The following is a 13,555-nucleotide window of genomic DNA, read 5'->3' on the forward strand; positions in this document are numbered from 1 at the left end:
TGCCTACGCTGACCCTGAGCCTGCATGCCTGCCGTCCGGTCTGCACTTGGGTCTTACCTTGACTCCTGATACACAGCTTTTCTTTCTACATTAGCTGCAGTGAAATGTCTCCACACATCAGATAGTGCCCGTGGCATTTCCTGTAAAGATAGGATTTTATTTTTATTTTTAACAAATACAATTCCTTGTACAGATAAATAGTTAAGCAGTTAAATTGAACAACTCCTTTGTAAGATAAATGTTTTAAAATTAAATATGTATGGAAACAGGTGAATTAACACTCCTCAGTTAGCAGGCTCAAGTAAGCCAAAACCCACATGGTAGCAAAAACTAACTAGCATAAATTGTTAACACGGTAGAAATGATTTAAACACACTTTGCTGTAGGCTACTATTTATTAGTTAACCAAAAATCATGTATGTCATATAAAATATATTCACACCGCCCAGTATTGTAATCAAAACTTACCAGAAAGCATGAAGTCCTTGGCTCAGACAGTGTAGTAGTGGGGCCTCAATAGCATCGCATTAGTGTGCAAGATCTTGCGAATCAGATGTACATGTGATTGAAGACTGCACTGTACATGTGATGGAAGAATGCACTGTGCATGCAGAGGGTTACAATTCCATTGAATGGTGGATAGTTTAACCAAAATATGCCACCAGACCTAGAATTGCCTTATGTGTATCCCACCAAAAAAAATCACTGTTATAAGCTAACTTTTTTGATGAATTTAAGTAAAATACCCCAAATTCCTGGGCTTAACTTCCCATGGAAAATTTCTGGGAAAATTCCAGAAATTTACCAGAAAGTTTCTGACCCTTTGCAACCCTAGTCACAGCCAACCAACCAACCAGTGGTGACCTGTCATTCAGTGCAGGTGAGGCAGAACCCCACTTATTTTGAACTCCAACTGTTTAGCTAATATATAGTACCAGACACAGCTACTCATTCAATGGTTTTTCTTTAGTTGTACTATTTTCTACATTGTAGAATACTAGTGAAGACATCAAAACTATGAAATAACACATATGGAATCACGTTGTAACCCAAAAAGTGTAAAACAAATAAAAATATATTTAATATTTTAGATTCTTCAAAGTAGCCACCCTTTGCCTTGATGACAGCTTTGCACACTCTTGGCATTCTCTCAACCAGATTAACCTGGAATGCTTTACCAACAGTCTTGAATGAGTTCCCACATATGCTGAGCATTTGTTGGCTGCTTTTCCTTCACTCTGCGGTCCGACTCATCCCACACCATCTCAATTGGGTTGAGGTCAGGTGATAGTGGAGACCAGGTAATCTGATACAGCGCTCATTAACTCTCCTTGGTCAACTAGCCCTTACACAGCCTGGAGGTGTGTTGGGTCATTGTCCTGTTGAAAAACAAATGATAGTCCCAAACCGGATGGGTGCTGCCATTAAGTTACATTAGAAATACCCATCCAAATTACGTCAAATCACATTATATCTACAGTAGCTTTGATTGGACTGTCAAGATCATACTTTCAAAATCTTAGATGGAGGCTAGCAGTCATCATCATGAATCAAGTCGACAATATACCGGTTGTCATATGAAGAGAAATTACGAAGAGAAATTATAGATAAAATGTATCGGTGCTCATCGGCCATTGGCCATAAACATTACACAACAAGTTGGAAATCACAAATTCAACAATGAGTAGTTTGGAAGGAATCAGTGGCTAACTGCAAGTATTGTAAAGCAATCGATAGCCAGCTATTCAGTGGATTGGGGGTGTGGTCCAGGTCTGGGTTTAAGGGTCTCTTTTCCAAGCTTAAAAGGATAAACATTCAACGCCATGGGCCAGAAGAAGTTGAATACATTGGCCATGCTGTCATTCCAGCATGACTTCTGCTGCATTCAAAACAACTGGAATCCCGGAACTGGGAAATCTCAGACTTCAGTGAGTTGAAGACAACTGGGAACTGGGAAAAAACAAGCTCCGACTGGGAAAATGCATTTTAAACAGTCATCCAATTCAGAAATCCAAGTCTGGAACCCAACCTAAAGATCACTAACGTCATGATTCAACCTTGTTTTTTTACGAGTTCACAGTTGTCTCGAAAGCTCCATAAATCCAGGGAATGCCAGACTTTGATGACAAAGTTTGATAACAAAATGTTTCCCACGAAGGACCGCCGCGCCACCTTCATGTTCAACAAACATGTATTGTATGCTGCTGCATACATTATGTAATATCCCAGGGAGATATGTACACTGTAGCTAAGAAAGTAATACTAAGTAAATGTTTTGTAGTAAACTGTTAGTAGCCCATGTATCTCACCCTTATATTTTGGTCGATTTTGCCCTCATAATTTATCCTATTGTTCTGACTTGGTGGTTTGCATGTAGTCTATAGCCTGTTTAAGAGAAGTGTCATCATCGAATATATCTTAGTGGGGGTTTGCATGCTTAAATTGCTACTGCAACCAACCCTCGTCTGGGGGCAATAAACAATGTCTATCAACCCAGAGTAGAGAGCCTAACTGCAAATGAACAGAAAATAGTCAAGAAGAAAACATTACAATGAGTCTAAAGATAATCTCCCCAAATCTAATCCTTTGATGATAGATGTGAGGGTTCTGGTGATCTGCTGGGCTAGGTGCCACGGTAACAGGAGAGCACGGTTTCTCTAGGGCAGTGGCTGAGGCTGGGTTAGCTCTGTTGCTGAGGCTGCATGAGGCGGGCAAGGGGCATAAGACTGGGGCTGGGGGTGAGTCTGCTGCTGGGCCTTGTGCTGAACATCTCCGTGTGGACAGGCTTATCCCCAAGCCAGTGAGACCTGGCAGGGCCCTTTGATGGGATTTTACATACTATGATCGGCATTGCGTAACCTGCATACTTCAGAGAGCATCCCTGGCAAAGCCCCCGTAAACAGCATAGGCATCACTATCACTACCAGTCTTCATCCCCTGTGTTCAGGCCCCGGGACCACCCTCTATGCTGTATCTAGCCTCCTCTCACGCCCGTGGAGCATGCTAATGTCTGGGACAGGAGCTGGTGGGAAGAGGCTGGGATGGGCCGAGGGGGCAAGAGATGATCCCCTGGATGTGCCTTTCAGCAGGGTCTCATTATGGGGTCCATGCTTTCCTCAAAGACCTCTTTGTCTCTGGTTAGAATGTTACAGTATTAAATTATCCAGGGAAGCATTAGGCTGTCTACTCAACCCCTGAGATTTGGTTTGTTTTAAAACACCACACAAAGAAACATCTTAACAGGCATTCCCCAGCGCTGCCCGGTGTCTCCCTCACTAAGTCGCAGGGTTTTGTTTTTCTTCTGCGTGACAATGTCGGCTCTCTTCGACGCACGGCTGGGCATTTATCTCCGTAACTTAAGACACGGCAGCACTTTGAGACGGGAAAAACTAATCACCCTTTTCTCTGAGCCATTGAACCAGGATAAAAGGAAGCTCACACCACAATCCACCCTCTCTCGCTCTCACACACTTAGACCTGTGCTATCTCCAGTGTTCTTCATTCAACACAATTCAATCTATAGGACAGTGCATTTGACATCCAAGGAGACAGATCAGCTTTTTAGCAGAAACCGTAAAACATACAGCTTTTGTAAAGCCTCTGAAAACCCCAGAGATTGAAATGAGAATGTTGTGCATTAAGATAGTGATTTAGTGTCTGGCATCTGTGAGATGTGTGTGTGCACGCATGTGTGTGTGTGTGTGTGTGTGGTGCGAGTTCCTCTACTTGAATAAAAAGTGAATGTAAGCTAATTAGACTAATGACCAGTGGTTATTGTGAGACAATTGAGCGGAATGAAGTCACATCATGGAGAAAAACAGCCCGGCACAGTGATGAGCAGTCATGCTAACAGCCCCCTTTCCAACCCTCTGTCTATCCCCCTCTCTCTTCTCCTTTTGGCTTACTTCTATCGTCCTCTTTCTCTCCCCATCTCTTGCCCATATACAGTCCAGCTGTTCACTTTCGCTGTGGGCATTTTTCGACTTGCTGCAGGCCCAGTAACGGGACAAGGAGATTGGCTGTCCATGGGTGGTCTTTGTGTCTGTGTGGAGAAACACTGCATCCTGGGAACAGCTATGTCACTGGTCAAAGACATAAACAAACGTGCATAAACAGGCCGGCTGTCCAACCAAGGCATGGCATGGTGTCTCAGTGTCACAGGGACCAAGCTCATTGTCTTGGGATGTTTTCATCTGGGTTTTACATGTCCATGCTAAACACAGTGTATGAAAAGCAGTAGTGTCAAATGTACCACAAATATTCTCCTCCACCCATGTGAGTCTAGTACTGGTTATCTTGACACAGTTCTGTGATGTGACCGACACTCCCAAACAGTGAGACATTATGATTAATTCAGTTTAGCCACCATGTTTTTCCACTTCACATGCAGTCTGCATATCCTACCTCCAATTCATACTAAGATATGTGATTTAGGATACAGGTTTGAAATATGTTAACAGTAAATGACAAGAGATTTTATGCAAAGCAAGGATAATTACACATTTTTGGAATCCCCTGGAACCATTTCTGAGTGACATCTAAAGTTGTTCTGATGACGAGGACCATCTGACAGTGCTGCCCCTGGCCTGGCTCCTGTGAGAACCCTTTGCTTTGGCACATGTATCTGCAAAGCAGAACATGCCTTGCTGCCTCAAACTACAGTGCTACGCTACGTGCGTACCGATTACTAACCCAAACAGTTGGCGGCTGGGGCTTTTATGCCTAACAATTACAGTAAGTCTGCTCCCCCTCTTTCTCACTCTGGGCGTTAAACAGATCGACACAGCCTAAACAAGCAGAGCCTTATCGTAGACTATAGAGAGAAACTGCCAATGATGTGATGTGTAGGCCCTGTCAGAGGCTGAGCTGGTGACACCTGCTCCTTGGACTCCAGCGTCCATCCGGTAGCGGTGCGACTCACTGACCTCCCTCTGTGGGCTCTATTTGAGCAAACCTAATGCAACGGTAAATCATACCGCTTATAGGTTCAGGGGTGTGTCAAACTTTTGTGCTATTTTCACAACCGGAAGTATGGATGCAGTAGCTGGCGGTGGTGCGAAAGGGCTGGGTTTTGATTAATGAACAAGTTGTGGGTGTGTTGAGGCTTGGTCCCTCACTGGCCAATCAGAACGTGCTCCATGCCTAATTATGTGGTTGCTTCAAGTTATATATTTACAGTCTTTTATGTATTGCGTTGTCATCAACTCTGATTCTAATGTTAGACCATTGTAGCCTAGTTCGTTAAATAGCCTGCCGCATATTTGCTAAATATACTGTATGTTGAACATGTTTGCAGTCCACATTGTTGTAATTGCGTTTCTTCAATATGGAAATACTTTGTTAAACATAGGCTATAGCATTCACACTGATATACGGCCTAGGCCTACTGTAAATTATAGTCTGGACATGGACGTGCCAAATGTAGTCAATAAGCACAATTCAATTCAGTAGGCTATTGATAAGGCCTAGAAAAACTGTATAATTCAAAACTAAACAACACCTTATTTTAAACAGGATTAATACAGTTACATGCACCATAATTGCTCCCCGTGGGCAGGCAGGGTAGGCTTGGTTTTTATGCAAATTAAACAAAATGGGGGGAAACCAAGAGTTGTTTGTTTCAAAATACGAGATTCACCAACACAAAATGCGCATTTCTGTAACATTGGCACTGTACGTCCTCGCTTCCGGCTCTCAAAATCCATGCTACTATTAACTGTGTTACCGTTAAGACCTGCTTTCTGTGGGTCTTAAAACTTCCAATTAGCACTGCACGAAATTGTCACTTTTGCGCTTGTTTTTAGGGTCACACCTCAACTATTGGCACCGGGAGTTGGAACCCAAATTATTTTCCAACCGTTCCTTTCCGAACAGAACCCCTTCTTTTTTTGTTCCGTTCCACTGTTCTGACAAGCATAATAAAGTTCTGAACCGTGGGATCTGTTCATATTGTTCCTTTTCATACATGTTTTATTACCGGTAAAATCAACATTGTTTTTACATTTAGCTCATTGTTTTTTCCTAATTTACCCCAATAATTAGCACACATAGAGCAGCTTGCTATGGAACAGGAAAACTGGTTGTTAAACGTATTTAATTGGTCAGATATGTGCAGGGTCTCAGGATTTGAAAATAACGGTTCTGTTCTGGAACAATAGAGATCAATTTATTTCTGTTCTGGTTCTGTTCCTCTAAATGTTTTGTTATTTTCTGTTTTTCTGGTTATTTTCTGTTCCCTCAACCGGTTCCAACCCCTGATTGCCACCCCTCCCACCTCAGCGCAAGCGAGCTGATGGTAGTCAGGTAAATTGCTGAACCTGGCATTAGGGCTGGAAAATACCAGTGCGGCAGTTTTTACATGACGAAATTGCAAACTGACGTGAGTTTTACACTTGCGCCTCCTTAACGATAATAGAGCCCTCTGTCTCTGTGGAAGCAGATAATCCCCTCAGACAAGGTGTCTTTGTTACAGAGTGTAGGCAATCACAGAGACAGATGAGAGTGAGTCTTACGCCGTTCGCCACACTGCACGGCAAGTTATGGAATTATTTCAAGGGAGATTAAGCAGTGTAAGGGGCAAGGAGTGGGCAGCAAGGGCGGGCCAAAAATGCCCTCCCTAGTTAGCTGCCAAAAAGTCTATGTCTACCATTTATGGAGGGTGAAAAAGACAATCCCCTTGTTTGCCTTGTGGCATTTTGAAAACTTCAGGTTGGTTTGACCCCTTGTTTCCTTGCCAGTGGTTTTCTCAGGTCATTAAAGAAGTGTCTACTTGTTAAACATAAAATAATGTTGCTTCCTATAGTCATGTAATTTTGCTCTCAGCACCTCATAGCCTGGTCAGAACAGCAGTAATCCTACTGTACGCTGTACTATAGATACAGCAGAACAGTGTGTGGGGACATGAAAGTCACTTTACGATTAGATTACAGGGATATACAGTCATTGATTTCACAGCAGGTTCTCGCCAGGTCTGCTGGGCCAGCCTCTTACTAACTTGCATTGCTAGTGGTTACAGTACTTCCAATGGAGATCGGTGACAGAAGCATCTGTTTTCTTTAGATGAATTGTCCCATCTCTGTCTCCTCTCCTGCTGATGTCACCCACCTGTGGGATGTGAGTGAGATGAATGGCTGCTCATTATGAAGCTGTCCGGAATTGAGAGGAGCTGCTGTTTCTATGACACACGGCAGCTAATAGCTAGAGAAACCACCTGTCGAGATGACGACATAAAATTACATATTGGACATAATTTGGTTTTAATCGTTTTTCGAGGAAGGTATTTATAGACTGCCAAACCCTTTTCTCCTTTTGTTGTCTCTTAAAAAAAAATGGAATATCTTGTCAATCATTTTTATTGCTAATGTTGAACTGTGCACCACCTCGGATCTTTGGCTGGTATGTCGTTACAACTAATAACGGGCTCATATATGGCTTCAAAAAGGAGAGGGATTGTAAATTGGTCTTCCAGTTGCCAATTGGATTAGATGAGCAATGAAATGCATTTTGGTAGACACTGCATCTCTACACCTGAGGAGGGATGGGATGAGAGTGGGCATTCCTGCCATGATTAGGTGACTTTACATCTCTGTCTGAGCCTAATTCCTGCCACTGCCAATATGGGTGTGAGAAAACACAAGCGCCAATCCTTCTAAGACTCCACCCTGCTTAACGCATGCATGCATGCACACACACATACACACATACACACACACACACACACGCACACACACGCTTGGAGGTGAAGGAGAGATAGAATGTGAGTTATGTGACTGTATGGAATGCGATGCCTACACCTCTGTGCTGGATTCACGTGGCTTGGCTACCCAGTGGTTTGAGGTGTTTTCTTATTCCCCCCTAGATTCCACAAATGTCACACGTCTTAATGAGAGAAGGAATTTGACTCTGGGGATTTAACTAGATTTAACCATTCTCTGTCCTAAATTGATTCACCCTTTGGTTCTCTGCCTCATCTTACACTAATACTACTGGATGCATGATCTTTGTCTGTGTGGAGACATGGGCCATATGTCCAGTTTAAGGGCAGATCGCTATGTGACCTTACTATACCAGTTTTGATAGACGGTCATTTGGTATTACATGAGAACTATCTTGCGTAAGATCCTTACACATGCCAGTGAGAGAGAGATGGGGGTGGGGGGTTGACTACTGTATGTCCTTTAGCAGAGATGTAGCCTGTTTATCTCACTCAGGGATAAATCATCTCAGCTGATCCCCCCTCACCGGACAATGTGCCTGACATCCACCCCCCTTCTTTAAGGGAGCTAACTGGTGGAGGGAGACCTTTTAGTGTGGTTTGTTTAACATCAGGAGCATCAAATTCCCTTTGCAATCTGGTGTTAACAGGACGCTGACGAGGCCCTGATAGAATAAGGTCAAACTGTCCTGAACTGCAAATGTTGACATCCTGTGACAGCACCCAGGTGTTTCTGCTCCTCTCATCTCTTCTCTTTCTTTCTCTCCATCTCTCACCCTGTCCATCCCATCCCGGTGCTGTTCTCCAGCGGTGTGCAGCTACGGCGTGTGCTTCAACGGGGGCCAGTGTCGACAGGGATCCCGCTCCAGCTCCCAGCTCTGTGATTGTCCTGCTGGCTTCAATGGGCCCAGTTGCCAGTATGGTGAGTACAGCACTCTCTGTTTAATGTAGTTCATACAGTATGTCCTGCTGTTCCTGTCTGTGTCTGTATGTATCTCTGGCCCCCCTCCATCTACTTCCATTATACAAGCCCTGTTGAACTACTTCTACCTTATCACTAGCAGACAGCATTTACAGTATCACTCTGTGCTATAATAACAGTGCTTCACACACAGTGGATTAATAGGCAGTAGTAAGTAGAGCAGGCATCTTATGAGCAGGGAAACTGAAAATCGATTGAAAAAGAGAGCAGTTTGTCAATTGATTGAAAAAAACACATTTCTGTTTATTTGACCTCAGATAAGTGTTATTATATCAACCCAATCTCTTCGCATTCTCACTGAACTCAACTTGAGTGATCACATTTCCCTACGAATGAATGGGAATCTCCTTACATCAACAGTTGCCATGTTGCCATTATGTTATCAGCAGCAGTTGTGGAAGTCAAGCCGTCAAAGCAGTGCGTTAGAGTGGAGGATGTTGTTGTTTTTCTGACCACTACGCACGACAGGAAATTCCTTCAAGAGCTTGGCTTTCACCAGAGTCTCCTGTCTCTCATACAGTCTAGGGCTTCTCAGACACCCTAGATTGGTAGCCAACATCGGCACTCCCCCAAGTTCAAAGGTACAGCAAGTGGAGAACAATAGGAGTCCCCTTTATGAAGTGCCCGAACAAGACCCAGCCCAGTCTGTCTGGGATCTCACAGCTCTCTCACAAGATGTTAAACACGCCAACAACAGATGACAATCACGCAGGGCTTTCCTCTGATGGGGCAGGTCCAGTACTGATATACTTACTGCAAGCTGTCTACGATGGCTGATCTGATAGCTTCCATCTGTCTGTCTGCTTAAGCTGGAGACTCTGGGAACACACATTCTCAATGAGGTGTGAGCACAGCTGGAGTCCATTTGGTGGGTGCTGTCACAGGGCTGAGAGGGACTGAGGTGGTCTGTGGAATATACAGGGCACGCACACACGCACACACTGTATTCAAAGCCCATTGAGATATGCTGCCTGGTAGGAGGAGTAGCCTAGTGGTTAGAGCGTTGGACTAGTAATCGCAAGGTTGCAAGTTCAAACCCCCGAGCTGACAAGGTACAAACCTGTCGTTCAGCCGCTGAACAGGCTGTTAACCCACTGTTCCTAGGCCGTCATTGAAAATAAGATTTTGTTCTTAACTGACTTGCCTAGTTAAATAAAGGTAAAATAAATAAAAATAAAGATGACCCCTCAAAGGTCTTTAAGGGTCCAGGGTTAACATCCTACATAGTGGTCACAGCTAGATTGCATCTAAAGAACAGTGAAAAGTACCAGTACAGCATAGAGATCTATGTGCTTTGATGTGGTTGTTCAGTGAGAGGAGATACAGGCCTCCTGTGATCCTCCCTGTAGCTGCTCATCCGTTAGCCAGACCTGGACTCTGCATCTCAGAGGGCTGTGGTGAGAACGCATACCTCGCTGACAGACATGATGTATTATGGGATGAAGTGTGGAGGCGAGGACCCAGCCCTGCTCCCTTTATCCCAGGGCTCTCACTCCACAGCTACCTGACAGAGAAAGGGGAGCCTGCTGTTGAAGACCTGACCCCTTTGTGAAAATGATCCTGGAAAAGGCAGACAATCCAAATCCCATCTTTCAACCTGCTCTGTCTCTTTGTTTGATCAAGCTATTCTGAGCTCAGCCATGTTCTGTGATTTCACTGAAATACACTCACTGCTTAGTGTCTTTCCTGTCTCTGTGATGGCCAGACATTTTTTTTACTCTTCAGATCTGAGAACAAGGTTGTAGACTGTGAGGGGCCCTCATTAAAAAATATATATATTTTATGTACCTTTATTTAACCAGGTAGGCTAGTTGAGAACAAGTTCTCATTTACAACTGTGACCTGGCCAAGATAAAGCAAAGCAGTTCGACACATACAACAACACAGAGTTATACATGGAGTAAACAAAACATAGTCAATAATGAAGTGTGTGCAAATGAGGTAGGATAAGGGAGGTACGGCAATAAATAGGCCATGGTGGCAAAGTAATTACAATATAGCGATTAAACACTGGAATGTAACGGTAGATAAGACTGGAGAGTGTGTACTTTGTGTGTTGGATGAGATGAGTAAATGGTTAGCCTGGTGTGAAGCAGCGTGTCGCTTGCCTTGCCCATGCTGATCCGTCTTTTGAAGGACAGAGGGAGGGTTAAACATCAGGAAATAATCAACTCAGGCCATTCACAGAGACTCACTGGGGATCCCCTGCTGCTCTCTCTCTGTCTGTCAGCCTCTCTGTTTAACGTCAGAGGAGACACCAGCAGCTAGCTAGCTATCCCTCCAGCTCCCCTTCCTCCCCTTCCTCACACACACATAAAGACTTGCCGCCATTGTTCAGGGTGGTGAGTGATAAGCTGTCGTCAATGGGCACCCAGGGTCCTACTGTAGCTGAAGACCCCGTCCTACTATTAGGCTATCACCCCATGAATGGAGTGGCAGTTATATTGCCATGTGATTGGCACCGAACGGACCACTGGCCTAGGTGCGTGCACCACAATTGGTTCTGGCTGACCTAAAGCAACCCCTACAGTGGCAGGAGTTCTACATGAAGAGTTTCTTTACAAAATGCTATATATCCATTTTCAGAAATGTTGGTAAATTAGCTTTTATTTCTTAAAGAACTTCATCATGGCATGGGGTTGTTCAATGACATGCATATATTTTTGTAAATCTATCACTTAATTGTGTAATTTTAGAGAGACAAATAAACATATTTTGTTGCAAAACGCTATATACAGTTGAAGTCGGAAGTTTAAATAACCTTAGGTTGGAGTCATTAAAACTCGTTTTTCAACCACTCCACAAATTTCCTGTTAGCAAACTATAGTTTTGGCAAGTCGGTTAGGACATCTACTCTGTGCACGACACAAGTACATTTTCCAACAATTGTTTACAGACAGATTTTTTTCACTTATAATTCACTGTATCACAATTCCAGTGGGTCAGAAGTTTACATACACTAAGTTGACTGTGCCTTTAAACAGCTTAGAAAATTATAGAAAATAATGTCATGGCTTTAGAGGCTTCTGATAGTCTAATTGACATAATTTGAGTCAATTGGAGGTGTACCTGCGGATGTATTTCAAGGCCTACCTTCAAACTCAGTGCCTCTTTGCTTGACATCATGGGAAAATCAAAAGAAATTAGCCAAGACCTCAGAAAAAGAATTGTAGACCTCCACAAGTCTGGTTCATCCTTGGGAGCAATTTCCAAACACCTGAAGATACCACATTCATCTGTACAAACAATAGTACGCAAGTATAAACACCATGGGACCACGCAGCCGTCATACCGCTCAGGAAGGAGTTCTGTCGCTTTCTGTCTCCTAGAGATGAACGTACTTTGGTGTGAAAAGTGCAAATCAATCCCAGAACAACAGCAAAGGACCTTGCGAAGATGCTGGAGGAAACAAATACAAAAGTATCTATATCCACAGTAAAACGAGTCCTATATCGACATAAGCTGAAAGGCCGCTCAGCCAGGAAGAAGCCACTGCTCCAAAACCGCCATAACAAAGCCAGACTACGATTTGTAACTGCACATGGGGACAAAGATCATACTTTTTGGAGAAATGTCCTCTGGTCTGATGAAACAAAAGTAGAACTGTTTGGCCATAATGATAATGACCATCATTATGTTTGGAGGAAAAAGGGGGAGGCTTGCAAGTCGAAGAACACCATTCCAACCATGAATGATGGGGGTGGCAGCATCATGTTGTGGGGGTGCTTTGCTGCAGGAGGGACTGGTGCACTTCACAAAATAGATGGCATCATGAGGTAGGAAAATGATGTGGATATATTGAAGCAACATCTCAAGACATCAGTCAGAAAGTTAAACTTGGTCGCAAATGGGTCTTCCAAATTGAAAATGACCCCAAGCATACTTCCAAAGTTATGGCAAAATGGCTTAAGGACAACAAAGTCAATGTTTTAGAGTGGACATCACAAAGCCCTGACCTAAACCCTATAGAACGTTTTTGGGCAGAACTGCTAAATGACTTAAATGTAAATGTAAATGTAAAAAGCGTGTGCGAGCCAGGAGGCCAACAAACCTGACTCAGTTACACCAGCTCTGTCAGGAGGAATGGGCCAAAACTTATTGTGGGAAGCTAGTGGAAGGCTACCTGACACATTTGACACAAGTTAAACAATTTAAAGGCAATGCTACCAAATACTAACTGAGTGTATGTAAACTTCTGACACACTGGGAATGTGATGAAAGAAATAAAAGCTGAAATAAATCATTCTCTCTATGATTATTCTGACATTTCACATTCTTAAAATAAAGTGGGGACTTTTTACAATTCAAATCAAAATCAAATCAAATTTTATTTGTCACATACACATGGTTAGCAGATGTTAATGCGAGTGTTGCAAAATGCTTGTGCTTCTAGTTCCGACAATGCAGTAATAACCAACAAGTAATCTAACTAACAATTCCAAAACTACTGTCTTATACACAGTGTAAGGGGATAAAGAATATGTACATAAGGATATATGAATGAGTGATGGTACAGAGCAGCATAGGCAAGATACAGTAGATGGTATCGAGTACAGTATATACATATGAGATGGGTATGTAAATAAAGTGGCATAGTTAGTGGCTAGTGATACATGTATTACATAAGGATGCAGTCGATGATATAGAGTACAGTATATTCGTATGCATATGAGATGAATAATGTAGGGTAAGTAACATTATATAAGGTAGCATTGTTTAAAGTGACTAGTGATATATTTACATAATTTCCCATCAATTCCCATTATTAAAGTGGCTGGAGTTGAGTCAGTGTAAGTGTGTTGGCAGCAGCCACTCAATGTTAGTGGTGGCTGTTTAACAGTCTGATGGCCTTGAGATAG

At 43.1% G+C, this 13,555-nt stretch overlaps 1 protein-coding gene across 1 annotated transcript in view; it reads left to right on the top strand.

The window, feature by feature from the left end:
- The window catches only part of LOC118399862 (multiple epidermal growth factor-like domains protein 6), an 87,320-nt gene that overhangs the window by 11,375 nt on the left and 62,390 nt on the right, over positions 1–13,555 (top strand). Inside the window, exon 4 of the mRNA XM_052473411.1 lies at positions 8,523–8,636. Within this exon, the coding sequence (XP_052329371.1) occupies positions 8,523–8,636 (114 nt within the window). The remainder of the gene's footprint in view (positions 1–8,522; positions 8,637–13,555) is intronic.

This window comes from Oncorhynchus keta, chromosome 21 (genome assembly GCF_023373465.1).
Source record: "Oncorhynchus keta strain PuntledgeMale-10-30-2019 chromosome 21, Oket_V2, whole genome shotgun sequence".
NCBI lineage: Eukaryota > Metazoa > Chordata > Actinopteri > Salmoniformes > Salmonidae > Oncorhynchus > Oncorhynchus keta.